The 17,712-nt window shown below is 39.4% G+C and overlaps 1 protein-coding gene across 1 annotated transcript in view; it reads left to right on the top strand.

Annotated features, from left to right (window-relative positions):
• Positions 1-17,712, top strand: part of LOC149146908 (26S proteasome non-ATPase regulatory subunit 4 homolog) — a 204,437-nt gene that overhangs the window by 12,936 nt on the left and 173,789 nt on the right. The window contains exon 3 of the mRNA XM_089438178.1: positions 6,106-6,211. Within this exon, the coding sequence (XP_089294304.1) occupies positions 6,106-6,211 (106 nt within the window). The remainder of the gene's footprint in view (positions 1-6,105; positions 6,212-17,712) is intronic.

Raw genomic sequence — 17,712 nt, forward strand, 5'->3', positions numbered from 1 at the left:
CATCTAGGGGTACTTTGGGGTGTCAATCATCATCTGCAATCATCAAAGTGCCCAACGCTCTGCTTTGGAGGGGCAATGCTACATCTGGAAGGTCATCACTGCTTTGTGGGAGGTGCAAAACGTCCCATCATATTGTGTAGTGGTGTGATGTAATCTGCCCTCAAATGCCTCAGCTACTTTGCGAAGAACCACCTAGAAAAATCATCTCAAGATCAAGTGAATGCCACCAATCATTAGGGACAATGACCATAGATGCATCATAATGGACCGTACTTAATTGCTAAGGGCATAATAACACTTGGATCACTTTCAAATATCTAACTAGACAAAGTCCTGTAAAAGTGTTCCATACTTGTGTTAGGAATGGCTAGATGGTCAACCCTATTTTGTGCTTTCAACCCCTAAGGGGAGGTGGCATGTCCTAGGTCTGTTGAAGGAAATGTAACTAGGTTCAGCCTTCATAAATGTACTTCTGATATTTGTACTTATTCAAGAAAAGAAATATTATTTTGATAATATATGTCAATGAGTTTCTTGCTCATTGAAATAGGTTTAGCACATGTTAAGTGCTATAGGTGAGTCAAGGAGTCAAAAGAAAATGATTGAAGACCTTAAGGGCATGTTACTCCATGTATATGTTTGTATAAGAGTCAAAAGAATAACCCTCCAAGCAAATTCAAGTCTCCTCCAAAGCAAAGACACCTCCAAAGAAGCAATCCGAGCTATAGATGTCAAGGCGGCCAACAGTGTTCTAGTCGGCCTTCAAGTCGGCCTAAAAAGAGGGACAATCCTCTATATATAGAGGCTGTCCACTCCATTATAACGCCAAGCAATCCTCTCTGAAATTAGCGAAGTAAAGGGACTAGAAAAAGGTGGAAAAGAGCGAAGAAAAAGGGTCTCCAAGTGCAGTGAGGAAGAAGGGTACACAACCGAGTTTAAGAGGTCTGTTCTAGGGCAGCTGCAGTCACATGTGCGAGGTAACAGAGGGATGTCACTGCGGTTATGACAACAACAATACACAGTCATCTATCTCTCTTTGTTTGGGTCTAAATCTAGGCCTACAAGGCCTCCTACTCAAGCGTGGAAGAAGAGTACTCAAGCGAGGGAGAGAAGGGTATAAAACATCAAGTAAATGTCCCACACGTGCGAGAATTTAGGGTTGTTGTACAGTCACTTCAGTCTACACCTACATCTCAAGAAGGATCTCATTTGAAGTAAGGTGTCTACATAAGTGAAGGATATCTCTAAGTATAGAAGAGGAACATCTCATCTAGAGCAACAAGGTTCACCAACAGTTGAAGGAAGAATGAAGTGCCGGAAGGAGGAGGATGAAGTGCCGAGGGACGAATTGTCAGGAGAAGGAAGTGTCGGGGAACAAAGTGCAGAAAGGAGAAAGGATTTGACTTGTGCTTGGAGGACATTCTAGTCAAGGGTCTAGGGTTTGGCATTGATCAATAAGAAGCTTCAATAAGAAAAACTTACTAAAGGGTTTTCCTCTCAAGAGAAGAGAGGTTTTGGCCCTGGCAAAGACCCAACATCTTGTGTTCTTGTTCTTATGTTTTTGGTAGCAATTTGATGAAGTACACACACATGCATTAATAATAAGAAGAAGAAGATTAAGCTAACAAGAAAAGTAAAAAGACTCCACAAATTGTTATCAAGTCAAGAAGAATCACACTGCACCTAATTGCCCTAGATTCTTCAACATGGTTTCAGAGCTAAGGTGACACATCAAGGAAAGGGCATCTCAAAAACACTCATCAAGGACGGACATCTACAAAAGTTGAAGCATCTAGCCAAGAAGTCTCTATCACATCAAGGACAAGAAGGTTTACCATCTATCATTTCATCAAGGAAGACTACAAAGCAAGAAGAAGAGTCTTACAAAAAGGCACCTACAAGAAGAGCAAATCAAAGAAGGACCTACATCAAGCTACAAGTCATCAAACAAATCTCGTCATCAAGCAAGTCCACTTGGAGAAAGCAACTTGAAGAACATCAAGATCTAAGGAAGGCAAGCCATCAAGTCTTCAAGGAGAAAGCAAGTCTACTACATCTCAAAATTTATCAAGTAATTGGAGAGACCTGATTTGGATCTTCTTCATCATTTGAATCAGGAGGGACCTTTGGAACATGGTTATTTGGCTAATCCGCTTGGGCCTTAAGATTCTCACTTTCTTATTTAGAAGCATTCAGGATTTCAAAACTATTTTTGGAAAGGGGTTGATGCTTAGATTCAACCTTGCAAGTCTGCTATGTTTACTTCCATACTTCTTATGTTTTCTTTTAGCGAGAGTGAATCCTTGCGTGTTTTCTCCTTGCCCAAGAGGAGGCGATGGAGTTGGGGAGCTTTGAGAAATTGAAGCTTTTGGACAACTTTTTGCAAAGTGTCCATACTCACGGCACATATTACATTTGAAAGGAACTTGTTTGTAATCCAAAGCCTGGAGATCAGAACACCCATCCAGTTTGAGTTGAGTTGAATCGCCTTGGGGAGTCCTTTCGAGAATTCTATTTCAACACAAATTTGGGGTAATGAAAATTTATTCTCATGTTCGATATCATTGGTAATATATATGCCTAGTTTATCTCCTATGGCTTTAAAAATGCCTTCACCCCAGTAAAGAAGGGGGGCAAAAGGTAATCTAATCCATACAGGTGTAGATGAGATTTCCATCAATGGATTAAATAATAAATTCAAGAGACCAATGAGTGAGAAACAAACCTTTGGTGCCCATGAAATAGGGACGTGATTTGTAGATCCGGTCTCTATCTTCCTAGTTTGCAAAGAGAAATAAATTGTTAGCCTCACTCTCACATTAAAAACAATTCTAAGTACAAATAATTAAATTCATTAAAATCATGAAAGTTAGGATTTAATCCTACCTTTCTAGATTGAGTTTGTTCCTCATGGTTTGGAGTAAGTTTAGGCTTGGTTGAGAGATTTTCTCCAACGGCTCCTGGATTAGTGTGTTGTTGAGATATTTTCTCAACCATAGTGTCCAAGATGGACGTACTATCTTGAGACCAACTTCCTCATGTATTTATTTGTACTATTATCATTCTTTGTACATTGGATGGAATAATAATGAGAATGTGAGGAATGCTGTAAGGCTGAGGCCTTTTCCGCCATGTCTGGTTTTTCTATATTTCTGATATTTATTTTATGAGTGTGTGTTATTATTAGTTGATTAGTTTTCTACATAAATAATATCCATTACCACAATAGAGAATGTTTTGGGGTTCATGGTTTGCCCAGTTTTTGAAAGCCCATTCTTTAATAGCTCCACAACTTGGCCACACACCACTGAACTTTCCTAGTAACCCATTCCCTTCAAGAATACCACATTCCTTTTCATTGAGGAGAGAAACCTCAGATCCAAATAAGGGTTTGATTATGCTTTCTTCACAAATTTATTTGGGGCGCTCATTGTGCCTACATGAAGCACACAACCAACAGAACAACCCAGAAATCCTTGCGATGGTCGCTAATAGGTGAGCAACTTCGAGCAGTCAGATCTATGCACAAATTGTAGGGCTACAACGATGGTAACTCCACGGACTTCGGGTGCAAATGCCACTCTTCAACCAGATTGACAACACGAACAAGGATTCGTAGTGTGGCCGCGCTGAATCTTCACAAGTAGGACGATGTAGGTGAGACCAAAAGATGCATATCTGATCTAGCAGAGAACATTAGCGATTATTTCGATTGATGATGACAAGACTAAAACCATAGGTGAACGCAAGGATGGCACGATTCGATTCAGGAAACTTGCAAATAGATTGGTTCGACTGAATTTGCAATCACATGGTTCAACGACAGCTAGGGAAACCCTAGCCACCGGGAGTTTGACACAAAGGCTCCCATTTTTTAAATCATGGAGGCATGAGTTACCTCTTTCCTTGGCCTACTTTTTCCACCCCTTTGGTGCACCTTTTACTTCTTTTTGATAATGCTTTGAATGGGAGCATAACTAAAATCCCAAGCTTGCTTTTAATGATTTAACATTTATTTACCACTTAATGATGATGTCGTCTATCTCTCATTAGGGTTGGGACATGCAAGAGTTCCTTTATCATGTGATGGAGCATCAAATGGTCATGGAAATGGGTGATGGCTAATGAGGGGGGTGGAGCTCATGCTAGGATTTTTCCCACACTAATTAATGCCTCGACCATCGTTTGGATTTTAAATTTCTTTTTCTTTCATTGTGGTCATTTTATGCCTTTAATGTTCTCTTAGTTAGATCAACATCTAGGGAAAAGTTTCTAGCACAGGCTCAAGGATTTAAATAAGAGGATGCTAATCCCAATGAACTAATGACCACAAGCTCGAAGGATGGAGATGAAATCTGGAAAATGATGGAAAGTGGTAAGTATGGAATATCATGGACACGCTACTTTAATCCAACTCTCCCAAGTAGTGTCCGTCTTATAACTCTAAAGCCTCAGAGGAGGTCCTAGTGGACTAGGGCCAAAAACACACCTCCTTGGTTAAATAAGGAACAAGTTTACAGTCAAGATCGATCAATCATTCAGATCACCTGTTAATTCATGTTAGAATGCCCAAAACATTAAGTAGAAGCACATGCTTGCAGGGTGGTTAAAGTACTTGCTGAATGATGACCCACACTCAAGATGAATATCGGATGGTGAGTGGTGTTTGATCGGTGCAAATGGTGGAGGAACCTTGCATAATGTCATATATTGAGCAATGTAGAGTTGTTGGGAGGTTGGCTATCCAAAGAAGGAGAAAAATGTCTCCTATGGGGTTACCCACATTTTGGTGGGTAATAGGGATAAAGAAAATGAAGTGTTAACTTTGGGCTATCTCATGGGTCTTGGATCGACAACTTTCTACTAGAGATCATGCAAATAGTCAATTCTAGTAGATTCTACAATAGAGGCAGAATATGTGGTAGCTGGAGAAACAACAAAGGAGATTGTGTAGCTTACAAAATAGGTGAATTCTACTCCTCTTCTTGTTGACAATACTTTTGCAATCAAGTTGGCCAAGAATCCTAGTTTCCATGATCGAACTAAGCACATCAACACAAAGTACCATATGTTTTGATATCACATAGAGGCTAACACTATTCATTTGAGACATTGTTCCGACCAAATTGTAGACATCTTTGCCAAAGTGCTTGGAAGAGAAAAGTTTGAAAAGCTCATAATGATGCTTGGATTTACGAACACCCCTTCGGATTGATGGGGAAAATGTTGGATACTTGATCCTTGGGATTATCCTATTTTGTAAATAGTGTTGTAAATATTAAGTTAGGAATGTGAAGGGTGATAGTCATAGGTGAATGCCGAGAGTCATTTGAGGTATTATGACTCACATTAATTAAAATAACACAATCTATGGAGTTAATCATACGATACTTGATAGATATGTTGTGTCCATAAGCACAAATTGTATCAATAATCCCAATAATATAAATGTTGCTCTTGGCCTAAGTTAGATTCCTTAACAATTTGTGTCAAACCCAAAACTCTACTCCAAATGACTTACTCAAAATATCAGGCATTCTATTTATACTTTTGCCTTCACCATGGTCTGAGCTTGAGGTACTCCATAAATGTGTCTCCTCGACATAGACCAATGGATGGATGGAATTTTCAACTACATTTACCTAACCGACGAGGTTAGTTTCACCTACTACATGAGGACATGGGCAACCACAAAAAGACGATGGTTAGACAATTACCTCTGACCACCATTGAAAAAGTCTATCAACTACAAGTACAGTTTAATGTAAAACATTTGACTCCACAAAGTGCAAGTTTAATAACTAGCATAAAATACTAATGATAACATGACATAGTTTACAAGGTGCATTATCTTTGAGCATCGGAACAATAATACTGTTGAAGGATTCAATGTCATATGGATTAAGATGGTTTCTCTAAGTGGACTTATCACCAATTCTTTTTCTTATGTAGTGTTATTGCAAGTTAGTTTGACATAATTAAGTCATTTAATTTGGTGCACTTTATTGTTGTAGAGTCTTAGTTTGACATGAAAAATGTACCTAATTGTTTTAACTGGTATTTTTTTTTTTGTAAATCATAATTGACATTTCACATGTTTCGCAGTCGAATCCAGAGAATACAGTTGGTATTATGACTACAGCGGGGAAAGGTGTACGTGTCCTTGTGACTCCCACAAGTGATTTTGGAAAGATTCTTGCATCCATGCACGGTATAGTTTACTTGTCATTTGATAAATTCATAATCTTCTTTACAACATTTAGGATAGAAAAAGGGGAATAGTAAAATTGTTTGTTCATTGATTGATTTTCTTTGAACACCCTTATTTATCACACTTGTTCCTTCAAAAGAAGATGGAATTTTGCTGATTGTAATTGAGATATACTAGTAAAATATATTTAGGTTCTAAATTTCTTGTTTTTTGATAAACCATATAAAAAAATGTGTTCCTCATGTGAAAAACATGAAGACAATATGATAATTTTATTAATATCCAACAAAAGACCACAAAAGTAGGTGAAAGGGACTACAAAGTACATTTAGTATAACTAGAATGTGGGAATTGCCAAGCCATCTCCTAGAGCATTGTTGAAAGCAAAAAGATGACAAGATCTAAGATCTAAAATCTAAGAGTGTTATAGGATGAACATAGATGCAAGCCTACTTAAGTAATGATGGTATGTGATGTTTGAGTCCATTGTTGTTTGCATAGTGGCAAGTTGAAAAGAAAAGGAAAGGCACATAAGGCACATAGTTTAGACACGTTGACACATGCAATATGCAGTCATAAAGTCACAACAAACTATATGCTTTATCTCATTACATAGCTATAAATAACTATAGGAGTGCACAATATTGTGGTTGGCTTATTACCATGGGCTTGAAACCACGAGCAATGTCAAGATAGAAATGCAGTATGAGATCAATCAATGTGGGTAGGGAAGGCCATTAGGTGGCTATTAATTATTCCAACACCCACCTGAATGACCAAAACTCGAATAGTTGTTTTACAATTCTTGAACTTATCCTTTACTGGTGACTTGGTATGGATATCTGCCATCTCTTTTTTTGCAGCTGTTCTTTGATATATGTAAAATGTAAAGAGAGACACTAAGACTGAAGAGAAGGGAAAAGGATTACAACAAGGAAATTTCGTGAACAAATTTCAAGGAGGTTGAGTCTAGGAGAGGCAAAATTGCTGAAGAGGAAGACCTTGTTTTGGAGGGGGGCCACCGTATTTCTCAAGTATGCAGGGGTCATATGAGAGGAGGAGGGGCTGATTTGCTGGTGAAGGGGCTCCAAGAGGGCCATTTTCCAGTAGTTTTAATTCCTTGGGGCTGATTTTCCAAGGGGGCCGATTGCTGGAACCTCTGTGGGTCTAGGACCAAATTTTCTTGAGTAATATAAAATGAAGGAAGAATGTTTTGGGCAGAAATTTCTGATGTAATGCGATTGATTTCCCCATTTTATTTCTGCTTCGAAATACCAGTGATTTTATTTTCCAGCAATTTTCAGCTTTATTGAGGAAATAATTTCCAAGTATAAAGTAATTGTTGAAGTATAAATAAATCAGATCTGTTATTGGAGATTTAACAGACGAAAGTTGGACATTGTCCAGTAAACTAAAGTCTTGGTAGAAAAATTCAAGGAATTACATGTCACCATTATGCAAAAACCAAGAAACAATGCAAGATTGATATGTGAAGTTGAAAAGAAGTCGGCAACAACAACCTAACAAGTTTCGACCGCAAAGATGTGTATTTGAAAGTGCTTTTCGAAATAAAAAACCCCCAAATAACCTTGATGCAGCTAATGCAATGGATCAGCCACATCCACATTGGTGTAGGCCATGTCATGCCTTTCGTGCACAAGAAACATGTGCAATAGCAGAAAGCCTCAAGCCAAAGAATTAAGGAAGGTATATGTGTCACCGATACATTTGATGTTAGGAGGTGGCATAATTGTTACATCTACTAAGGAACAAGTAAATACTTCACAAGCAGATCCAACAACAGAAATGTTCACAGAAATGCCAGCTCTGAATAACACAAGAGAATGTTTGAAGCCTGGTTTAAGGGCTTGATCTATAGCAAGAACAAAATGACACCTGAGACTAGTCAAAAAGAGCCATCTACTCCTCCAAGAAACTATCAGAATGAACCTCCATATGTTCAAAGCACTTCCGAAGTGTCATCCTTAGGAAAAAGAGAGTGTGACCTACAAGATGGGCCAATAATGCGAAGGTTCCATTACCATTGGTTGAGATAGTTAAGTTTCCAGCATTCAAGAAGCATATTGAAACAGCGTTGGGATTCAAAGCAAAATGTAACCAGAAGTCAACATCAGAGAGGGAAGAAGATCCTCCCATTATTCTCTTGTCAACCTCTGCTAGGTCAATCACCAACCCCTTGCAGGAAACATTTTTCATGCCTTCGGTGTTGACAGATTGGATTTTACATAACTGCATGTTAGACTTTGGGGCCGCCATGAATGTAATGACTCTTGAGGTAGCACAAAAGATGGGATTGGAAACCCGAGGCCCTACAGGAATGTGTGTGCTTTTGTTTCCCAATAGTTTTCATCAATTGGTCTAATTATCTCCAACTCCACTTTGCAGCACAATCAGATGTTTAATTGAGCATGGGCATAGTGGTCCCAGATGTTCTAGCCACATGGGGAATGTTGTTATCCCATAAATGGGCGGCAGACATAGGGGGGAATATTCAAATGGATTTTTCATACGCAACCATCCCCACTCCATACAGTGAAACAATTACATTGTATAAAGAGCACTTCATGCAAAATCATGTAGAACATTCGAGAAGGCCTGAGAATAATTTTATATATCCGGAAGAAAGCATTGGACCATGCACAGTATTTGTGGCAGAGATCATAGCCCAAGCAGATACTGATCGAATGTGGAAGATGAACTTCGATGAGGCAAGCTCCAAGCAAGGTAATGTGATAGGCATAACACACACTTCTCCTGATAATGAATTTCTTTATATTTATTATTGGAATTCAAGGCTACTAAATTGTCACTGAGTATGACGAACTTTTGCTTGGTCTGATTGCAACTAGAGATTTAGGTGTTAAGATTTTAAAGGTCATTGGCGATTCTGATCTCATTGTGTGCCAAGTAAAAGTGGTGAATGCTTGCAAGAACGAGAAGCTGAAAAGATATAAACAAATAGTTCTAGAAGCTATAGAATCTTTTGATGCACGGGGATTAGTAAATGTTAAGTTTTGTAGATGTTCTATGCTAAGAGCAATTTCACTTTTCTCACAGCAATCATACAAGTAGATAAGCAAAATGCAGATAGAACATATAAGCAGATCTTACAGAAGACAAATCAGAAACAAGAAAAATGAATGTGTTCGTTTCGGCGGTCAACAGGATGCTTCAACCAGCAAAGTCTCCTTTGGTCAGCCAGCCCAGCATGTGTCACAACAACCCTCCAACCAGTAGATGAGTCAACCCAAGACGTGGAGAGGAGTTGTGTTCAAATTCTCTCCAACTTTTCCTGTATATATATCCATCAATGAGGGTGTGTGACACATCTGTTGGGCATGTGAGCCTACATTACAAAACTGGCTGACCTTGCACATATAATTTATTAAGAATAATAAATTCAAAATATAAGTTCTGCTCATCGGATTAAGACTATTTTTATATGGATTTTACACCTCTCAGAAAGAGGAATCCAACAAAAATATTAGCCTCTTAATCTGAGCATCAGAACATGGAGTTTGGACCTAGTTGTCCAATTTTAACAGTAAAAATGCCTAAAACTTGCATATGACAGTTGATGCTTTAGTAGTTTCCGCTTCTAGCTTCCAGCCTTGTCCTGAGGTTGGCAGAATTGAAAAAATCAATAAGCCTTTATACTAAATTATATTGAGAACTGGGAAGTTTTCCAAGATGAGGCACAGATTGCCAGATTCCTCGATAGCATAAAGGAATTTTATTAAAAGGAAATAGAATGGAGGGAAGAGGATTCCATAGAAAAATTGCCAACAAACAAAATCCCTTCAGGTCTAGTGCCTTTGGAAGCAACTTTCAACAGAGATGATGTGTTTAGAAGGACTGAGACAATAAAACCAGATGAATATGAAGAGACTAATATTGGAACAGAATTAGATCCTATGGTAGTTAAGATTGAGAAAGAGATTACCTCGGAAGAAAAGCAGAAAACCAAAACTTTGGTCATAGAGTACAAAGATGTGTTTGCCTGGTCATATGATGACCTCAAAACATATATAGGTGATATCATCCAGCACACTGTTCAATTGGTCAAAGATGCCAAGTCATTTCATCAAATGTTGAAACTTGAGACAGATCGATCCCAAGATGTCACCTTTGGTAAAGCAGGGGCTAGTGAATTTACTCAACAAAGGTAGCATTCCTCCCGCAAGGCACACTACAGGGTTGTCTAACACAGTATAGTAGTTAGAAAAAAATAGGACAAATTAGGTTGAGTAAACTTAAAAAACCTTAACATGGCATTACTCCCCATGGAAAGCTAAGTCCGATGAGTATGATATTGGAGGCATGCAGATAGCTTACTATTTTTAGCATCAGCCTTGCATGAGTGACACATGGCAGTCTCGAGGGTTGACACATGGCAACATATGGGATGGATAAGTGACAATTTGGATGCATAGGTGACAGGGCAGTGATGTGGCAAAGCACATGGGTCAACTGCAGGATCTTTGGAGTCATCAAAGGTTGTATTCATTGATAGGAGTGTGAGGTGGCACTAGGACGAGTCAATTGGGAGTTAGTGACAATTGACTGAGGTATCTCCGTAATGGACTGGAGTGAGTGGCACTCCACATTTATCTCCAATCACTTTGCGTTCATCTCCACTCAACTAATGTGCGTGGCCTTTTCTCCTCATCCTCATCATGAATGAGCAAAATCTTCACTTAACTACTGCATGGTCACTTCACCCTCCATGACTTCAATCTAACTCGAACCACCATACATGAGGTACTATTGTGCACTTGACTTACTCCCTCAATTCACTCCACTCCATTAAAGTCTCCTCCCCTTGTCTATTGCACATGGAATTTCCCATTATTTAGTTCTCCCTAATTTCACTGCCCCTTTCTCTAGTCCTCTTCTCTTCCACTTGGGTGCATGTCCACCTCACCCGCTTTTATCCTTAGTCCACTCAACCATTACCCCTTTCCCCCATGCGCACTACCCTCCCCTCTTTACTCCTCTCTCACTTCATTCAACCAATATTAAACCTCCCATAGGTTCTCTTTATGATTTCCCCATGGGCCAAATCCCTAATCTCCAAAGTGATATACAATTAAGAATAAATCCCAAACTTCTTAGATCAATGGTGGATATTATATCTAAGTCACTTAAATAATTTAATATTTATCCTTAGATATGTTGAAGTATGTAATTAGGTTTGGTCTTCACAATGACATATGGAATGTTGATTTTATGTATTCAATGAAAAGCGAAAAATAAATTTAGTATTATAGTTCTTGAGGCATGGGTTTCATGCTCAAGGGAATTTTATTTAGGTCAAGCTCCGATTGAGAGCTTCTAGGATATGTCATTGAGTCTATAGAGTCAAAATAATTTTTGTCATGTATGAATAATCCTTCTTGGGTATGTTACATATTTATTTGAGTCAATATTGTAAAGGAAACCCCTCCAAGATCAAGGATACAAGCCACAAGTCAAGTCAGCCTAGAAACTTCATCAAGTCGGCCTGCCAAGAGATGTCGGCCTACTTAAGAAGGTGATCATATTAGTTTCTTCTCTCGAACAACCAATTAAAGAGGACTTTTTGTCATGCATGTTAGACACAAACCTATTTAGAAGAGCTTTCAAAGCTACAAAATCAACACTTCCTCCTAGTAAGGATGGGATTCTCCACCACCCCTAGCTTGTCTTTGTCGAACACAAATTTCCCCTTCACAAGAGGCTTGGTGAGAATTTATGCCACCTGCTCCCTTGCAGAACTAAATTGCAATCTCATAGCACCCATCTGGACCCTGTCTTTGATGAAGTGGTACTTGATATTTATATGCTTGGACCTGTCATGAAACACTAGATTCTCTGAAGGCTTGACTGGACTTCAATTGTCATAGGGAATCACTATAGGCCTCATCTCAAGATCAAACAACTCTAAGAACATCTTGCGAAGCCATATAGCCTCACAACTCACTAGACTTGTTGCCATGTACTTGGCCTTTGCTGAGCTAAGTGCCAATGAGTGCTGCTTCCTACTAAACCACGACATCATGGTTGACACCAAACTAAAACATACCTGTCATGAAACACTAGATTCTCCGAAAGCTTGATTGAAATTTAATTGTCATAGGACTCACTGTAGGCCTCGTCTCAAAATCAGACAACCCTAAGAACATCTTGCGAAGCCATACAGCCTCACAACTCATTAGACTTGTTGCCATGTACTTGGCCTTTTCCGAGCTAAGTGCCACTGAGTGATGCTTCCTACTAAACCACAACATCATGGCTGACCCCGAGCTAAAACATGTAGATGGACTCTTCCTATCCATTGCACTCTTGACCCAGTCTGAATCTGTATAGCCCAGCAATTGCACACCACCAAATCTGACATATCTCAATCCATAGTCCACTATACCACTGAGATTGCTTGACACATGCATAACTACCACCCAAAGAACTCTCCTCTGCTCCACCATACATCGACTGAGTGTATTCATTGCAATGCATATATCCGACCTAGTTTTAACCAGATACATCAAGGACTTGATCAACCGCTTAGGCCCTGTACAATGTGGGATCCACCAACTCACCCTCAAAGGCATCAAGGTTCCTCAAGTTGGTAATCATGGGTGTAGACATCGTCTTGCAATCCTCCATCCTAAATCTCTTTAGGATCTCAACTACATACTCGCCTTGCCTTAGGAAAATCTCTCCTGGTTGCTGCCATACCCTCCAGTCCCAAAAAGTAGTGCATTAATCCAATATCCTTCATGTCTAACTTTGAAGCAAGTTTGTCCTTGCACATCCTCATGGGCCTCTTTGATCCTATTAGAAAGAGATCATCAACATATAGTACCAAGATAAGCGGCTCAACATCAACAAGTACATAGTACAAGTTGGACTTCGCCTCACTTTTGGTGCAACCCATTGTAAGTAGGAACCCATCAATCCTTGAGTACCACACATGAGGTTCCTGCTTAAGTCCATATAAGGTCTTCTTCAGTCTGCATACATGGGACTCCCTCCCATGCACCTTATATCCCTGAGGCTGTTCAATATACACCTCTTCCTTAATTACCCCATTGAGGAAGGAAATCTTCGTATCCATGTGATGAAATACTCCACCCCATATTTCAGGCAATAGATATGACTGCCCTGATAGATGCATATCTAGTGACGAGTGAGAATGTCTCCTTGTAATCCATTCCCTCCTTCTAGGAGAACCCTCTTGCTACAAATCTCACTTTGTGCTTCTCAATGCTACCATCTGCTGCATGCCCGATCTTGAAGATCCATCGAGAAATGACCACTGACTTCCCCTCAAGCCTCAATATTATCTCCCACACATCGTTCCTCATGATGGAACTATACTCTTCCACAATGGCGTCCCTCCAAACGTGTTGGTTTGCTGCAACCTCAAATGTAGAAGGCTCAGACTCACTGATGCTGCTCGTCAAGGCCATATAACTGGAAAATTTGGCTGGTGGTCTATTCTCCTTGAAGGTCTTGCTAGGCGCCTCCACATGCTTTTCCACATCCCTCAAGGTTTTCTTGACCCATCTCGGCCTCCTCTTGGTAGAGCTCGATAGAATGTCTCGCTCCTCCTAATTAGAAGAATGTGACCCTTTTGTTGGTCCTTGCTCTACCTTTGGAGTCTCTCACTCCCAATCTTTTGCCGTTGTTGGACCTATGTCATGCGATTTCAAAAAGATCCTACCCTCTTCAAATCCAACAAAAATCTACCCATGCCTTGGAATGTAGACCTTGTAGGCCTTTGAGATCTCACTGTATCCAACAAAAATCCTTTGCTTAAATGAGGGCTTTAGCTTAGTCCTCTTCTTTGATGGAATATGGACATACATTAGGCTATCGAAGATGCAAAGATGGCTCACCTCCTGTCTCACTCCTATAAATGCGTCTTGTAAGAGGACTTCTATTTTGTAGGTATAGTGTTGTGTTACAAGCCTTTGCCCACAAGAACATAGGAGAAGTTTGTGCGTGGCTGGAAGCACAATTTGCAAATATAAACCGTAATGTGAGCCTCCTCATGGTAGACCTAAGCAATAAGATTGGACTATTCATAGAAGATGGAGGTTCTAACGTGGAAGTCAGATCAGAGGGAAAAATCGGTGCATCGACAAGAACCAAAGAGGTAGTCTAAGAAAGAACTAAAAAAGGATCAAGCTAGTTCTAGTGCTGTGAACCATTCACAATCCCTATTCAAAATGGAAGCGAAGGTCGACATCAAGTCGTATCAAGGTGAGATTGATGCTCTTGAAGATAAATCACTCGTTGTCTCAATTAGAATTTTATTTTAGTGTTCATCATATAGAGGACGAATAGAAGATTTCCTGTGCTCAGTTGAAATTAGAAGGCCATGCCTTGACTTGGTGGGAAAGCCACATAGAGATCTTGAGGTTGGAGGGTGATCCTCTAGTGACTAAGTGGGTGGATTTCAAACCTTCATATAGTCACAGTTTTACCCTATAGAGTATGTAGAGGACTAGTGGATCTGGTGGAATTGCTTCATGCAAAGACAACGGTGGAGTGTACAGGTGTACACCACAAAAATTGGAAAGATGGCCATAATGCCTAGTATCTCCCCAAACAACCCAGACATACTCCTTAAGTATCTGGGGGGTCTACACAACCATCTAAGGAAGCAGGTGATGCTGTTCAGGCCCAGATCGATGGATGAGGCTTGTGTGCAGGCACAATACTTGGAGAACATAGGCCAAAATAAAGGGCAATCAAGTGGGTCCAAGTAATAAGAGCACCAAAAATCTTCCAAGGAAGGGAAGAAGTGGAAATGGGGGAAGGATAAAAAGACAACAACCATAATACACAAGTGCAAAGATCCCATCAACCACTGCAACCGCTATAACATTGACAGTGATACAGGGGAGAAGTGCTGGAAGTTGCATCCATAGCTCACCTCGAAGAAAAAAAAGAAAGATATTAAAAAAAATATCATGGCCATAGATTCGAGTAATTAGGTGGAAGATAACTCAGATGTGGATGAGAAGATTGTCTATAGATTAGTGCACAAGCAGGTGAATCTAAGTAGCATTCAATAATAGGAAGAGAATGAAAAGACTAGACTCTTCCATATAAAGATACAGGTCAAGAAGACAAAGATTGGTGCTCTGTTTGAATCAGGATCACAGGGAAATCTCATTGCAGCAGAGTTCGTCAACGAATTGGGATTGGAAGTTTGTGATCATCCAATCCCATGTCCATCCTCTCAATTTCTATGCCATTGTCAGACTTTGACTACTCATAAATTCATGTCATAGACTGAACTTTCCAGCATCAAATTTCTGCCTCTGCTCAGCTTTCTTTGCTCAGAAAAATGAGCCACATGATTGATAATTTTGTTGAAGTTGTAACTAGAGTTGGTCTTCATAATGTAATATAAATCTATCATGATGTATTTATTATATTTGTCATTTTTGGTCAAAGCATGTTCTTCATGCTTAGAGAGTCAAAAAGGAATTTATTACGAGTCAAAAGAAAATGTATTTAAGTCGTGTCCCATTTGGACTTTTGTAAGAAAAAGAAAATTGATTTTTATATTGAATCGATAGTCCACAAAATTTCAAGTTGACCCTCCTTAGAAAAGTTGGCCTGGTCCTCCAAGAGCCACCTATTTGACCTCCTGGATAGATATATATATAAGAATACAATTCGACCTATTTGGTAATACATTCAAGCACATAACAAGAAGTATCTTCTGAATCAACAAAGGAGAAACAAACCAAAAAGGAGAGGGAGGAGCTCGCATGTATGGAAGAATCTTAGTGAGAAAGGACAAAATTTATGAAGCAGCTGCAAACTAGTTTTCGACCCCTCTTGTTACAGGTCCAAATTTCAGAGCTTTGACCAGAATTGGAACAATTTGATTATTATTGAGTTTGATCTTGGAGGTGACTTGGAGGAGGGCTGGATTTGGCATTTTGGTGGCAGTATTGGTCTTGGATATTTCATTTTGATCTGATTTTATAAGGGAAGGATTGTTGGGTTTTCCCCTTGTGGGGTTTTTCCCTGGCTAGCAGCCTAATTTTGGTGTCTCTTGTCTCTTTATTTTTCTTGGAAGATTGATCATATGTATAATTGCTTGATGAAGAAGACATATCAAATATTAAAGGAGAAATCTAAAATTCACAAGTAGTTATCCAGACAGAGAAATCAAGCCTAATCTTACTACACTTGGTTTCTCAACAAATTTAACCCTTGACATCAACACCCTCTGCTCAGAATTTCTTCCTCAAAGTTCGGGTTGTTGTTCCTTAAATTTTGAGTTGCTGTCCCTCCTCAAAAATCATGCTCGAACAACCTAAATATGCCACAGCAGACTTGCAAATAATGCTTCCGCCTCGATTTTTGTGCCATTGTTTTCCTAAAAAATCAAGCCTATACTATGTTGAAATTTGAGCTGGGATAATTGCAGTCTCTCCTTGATCTGTGTGCCACACCCAGCCTAGCAAATCTGCCTGCTGAAAGGTCTCTTCACATGCTGCACAATGGTCACTCCTCTCAACAAACCCTCATCCTCTTGCTGTAGAATCTCCCCTCCAGTAGAGGCTATCTCAGCCTCCCTCTTTCTTCTCGGCTATCACAACGTTCCGTTAAAGCTCTCACAACCTCCTCTTCTCTTCTCCTCCTCCTCCAACACTACACTTGAAGAATAAATAACCTCTCCTTGCCCTTTTCCTTTTTTAGTCTCTCATAATGGGGAGAAACCCTAACCCTTTTGATCTATCGTTGAGATTAGATCTCAGCTCTCATAGATCAATGGTGGAGATCTAATCTTCACTTGTCCTCCTTTTTCATGTGCCACCCCTCATTAATGACTTCCCTAGTCACTTTATAAGTTTAAGTTTGTACCTTGTACTTTTTTCTCATAAAGTCACTTTAAAAACATAAAGTGACTTTTATAATATAAGGTACCATTTACTTTTTCTCATAAAGTCATTTTAAAAACACAAAGTGACTTTAATAATCTAAAGTACATTGTACTGAAGTACCTCATAAGGTGACTTTAAGACACATGGCTTTAATAACTCATAAAGTCACTTACTAAAAAAGTGTTCTCATGTGTTTTCCTAGGCAAAAGGAAAAAGCACTAGGAAACACTTCTTTGGTACCCTTTTTCTCAACAATATTTGCCACCTTCACCTTTGGATATAGATGGACAACAAGGAGTGAGGGAGGACTTACTGTGGATATCTTAAGGGTGAAAAAAATTGCTGAGAAGATCAAGAAAATCCATCTACAAGTACAGGAGAAACTTCAGAAGTCATAGGAAAAATACAAGGCTAGTGATGATCAGCAAAGAACAGAGAAGTCGTTCAAGATGGGAGACAAATATAGTTAGGGTTGAACAAGGAGAGGCTATAAGGTCTTGGGAAGAAAATCAAGGTTTTTAGATATCGTTCGTTTGAGATACTGGAAAAGGTGGGAGATAGCGTCTATAGACTTAGTCTAGTCCC

This window comes from Pinus tabuliformis, chromosome 9, assembly GCF_031772625.1.
Source record: "Pinus tabuliformis cultivar Carrire ecotype Pingquan chromosome 9, CPIR1, whole genome shotgun sequence".
Taxonomy (NCBI): Eukaryota; Viridiplantae; Streptophyta; class Pinopsida; order Pinales; family Pinaceae; genus Pinus; species Pinus tabuliformis.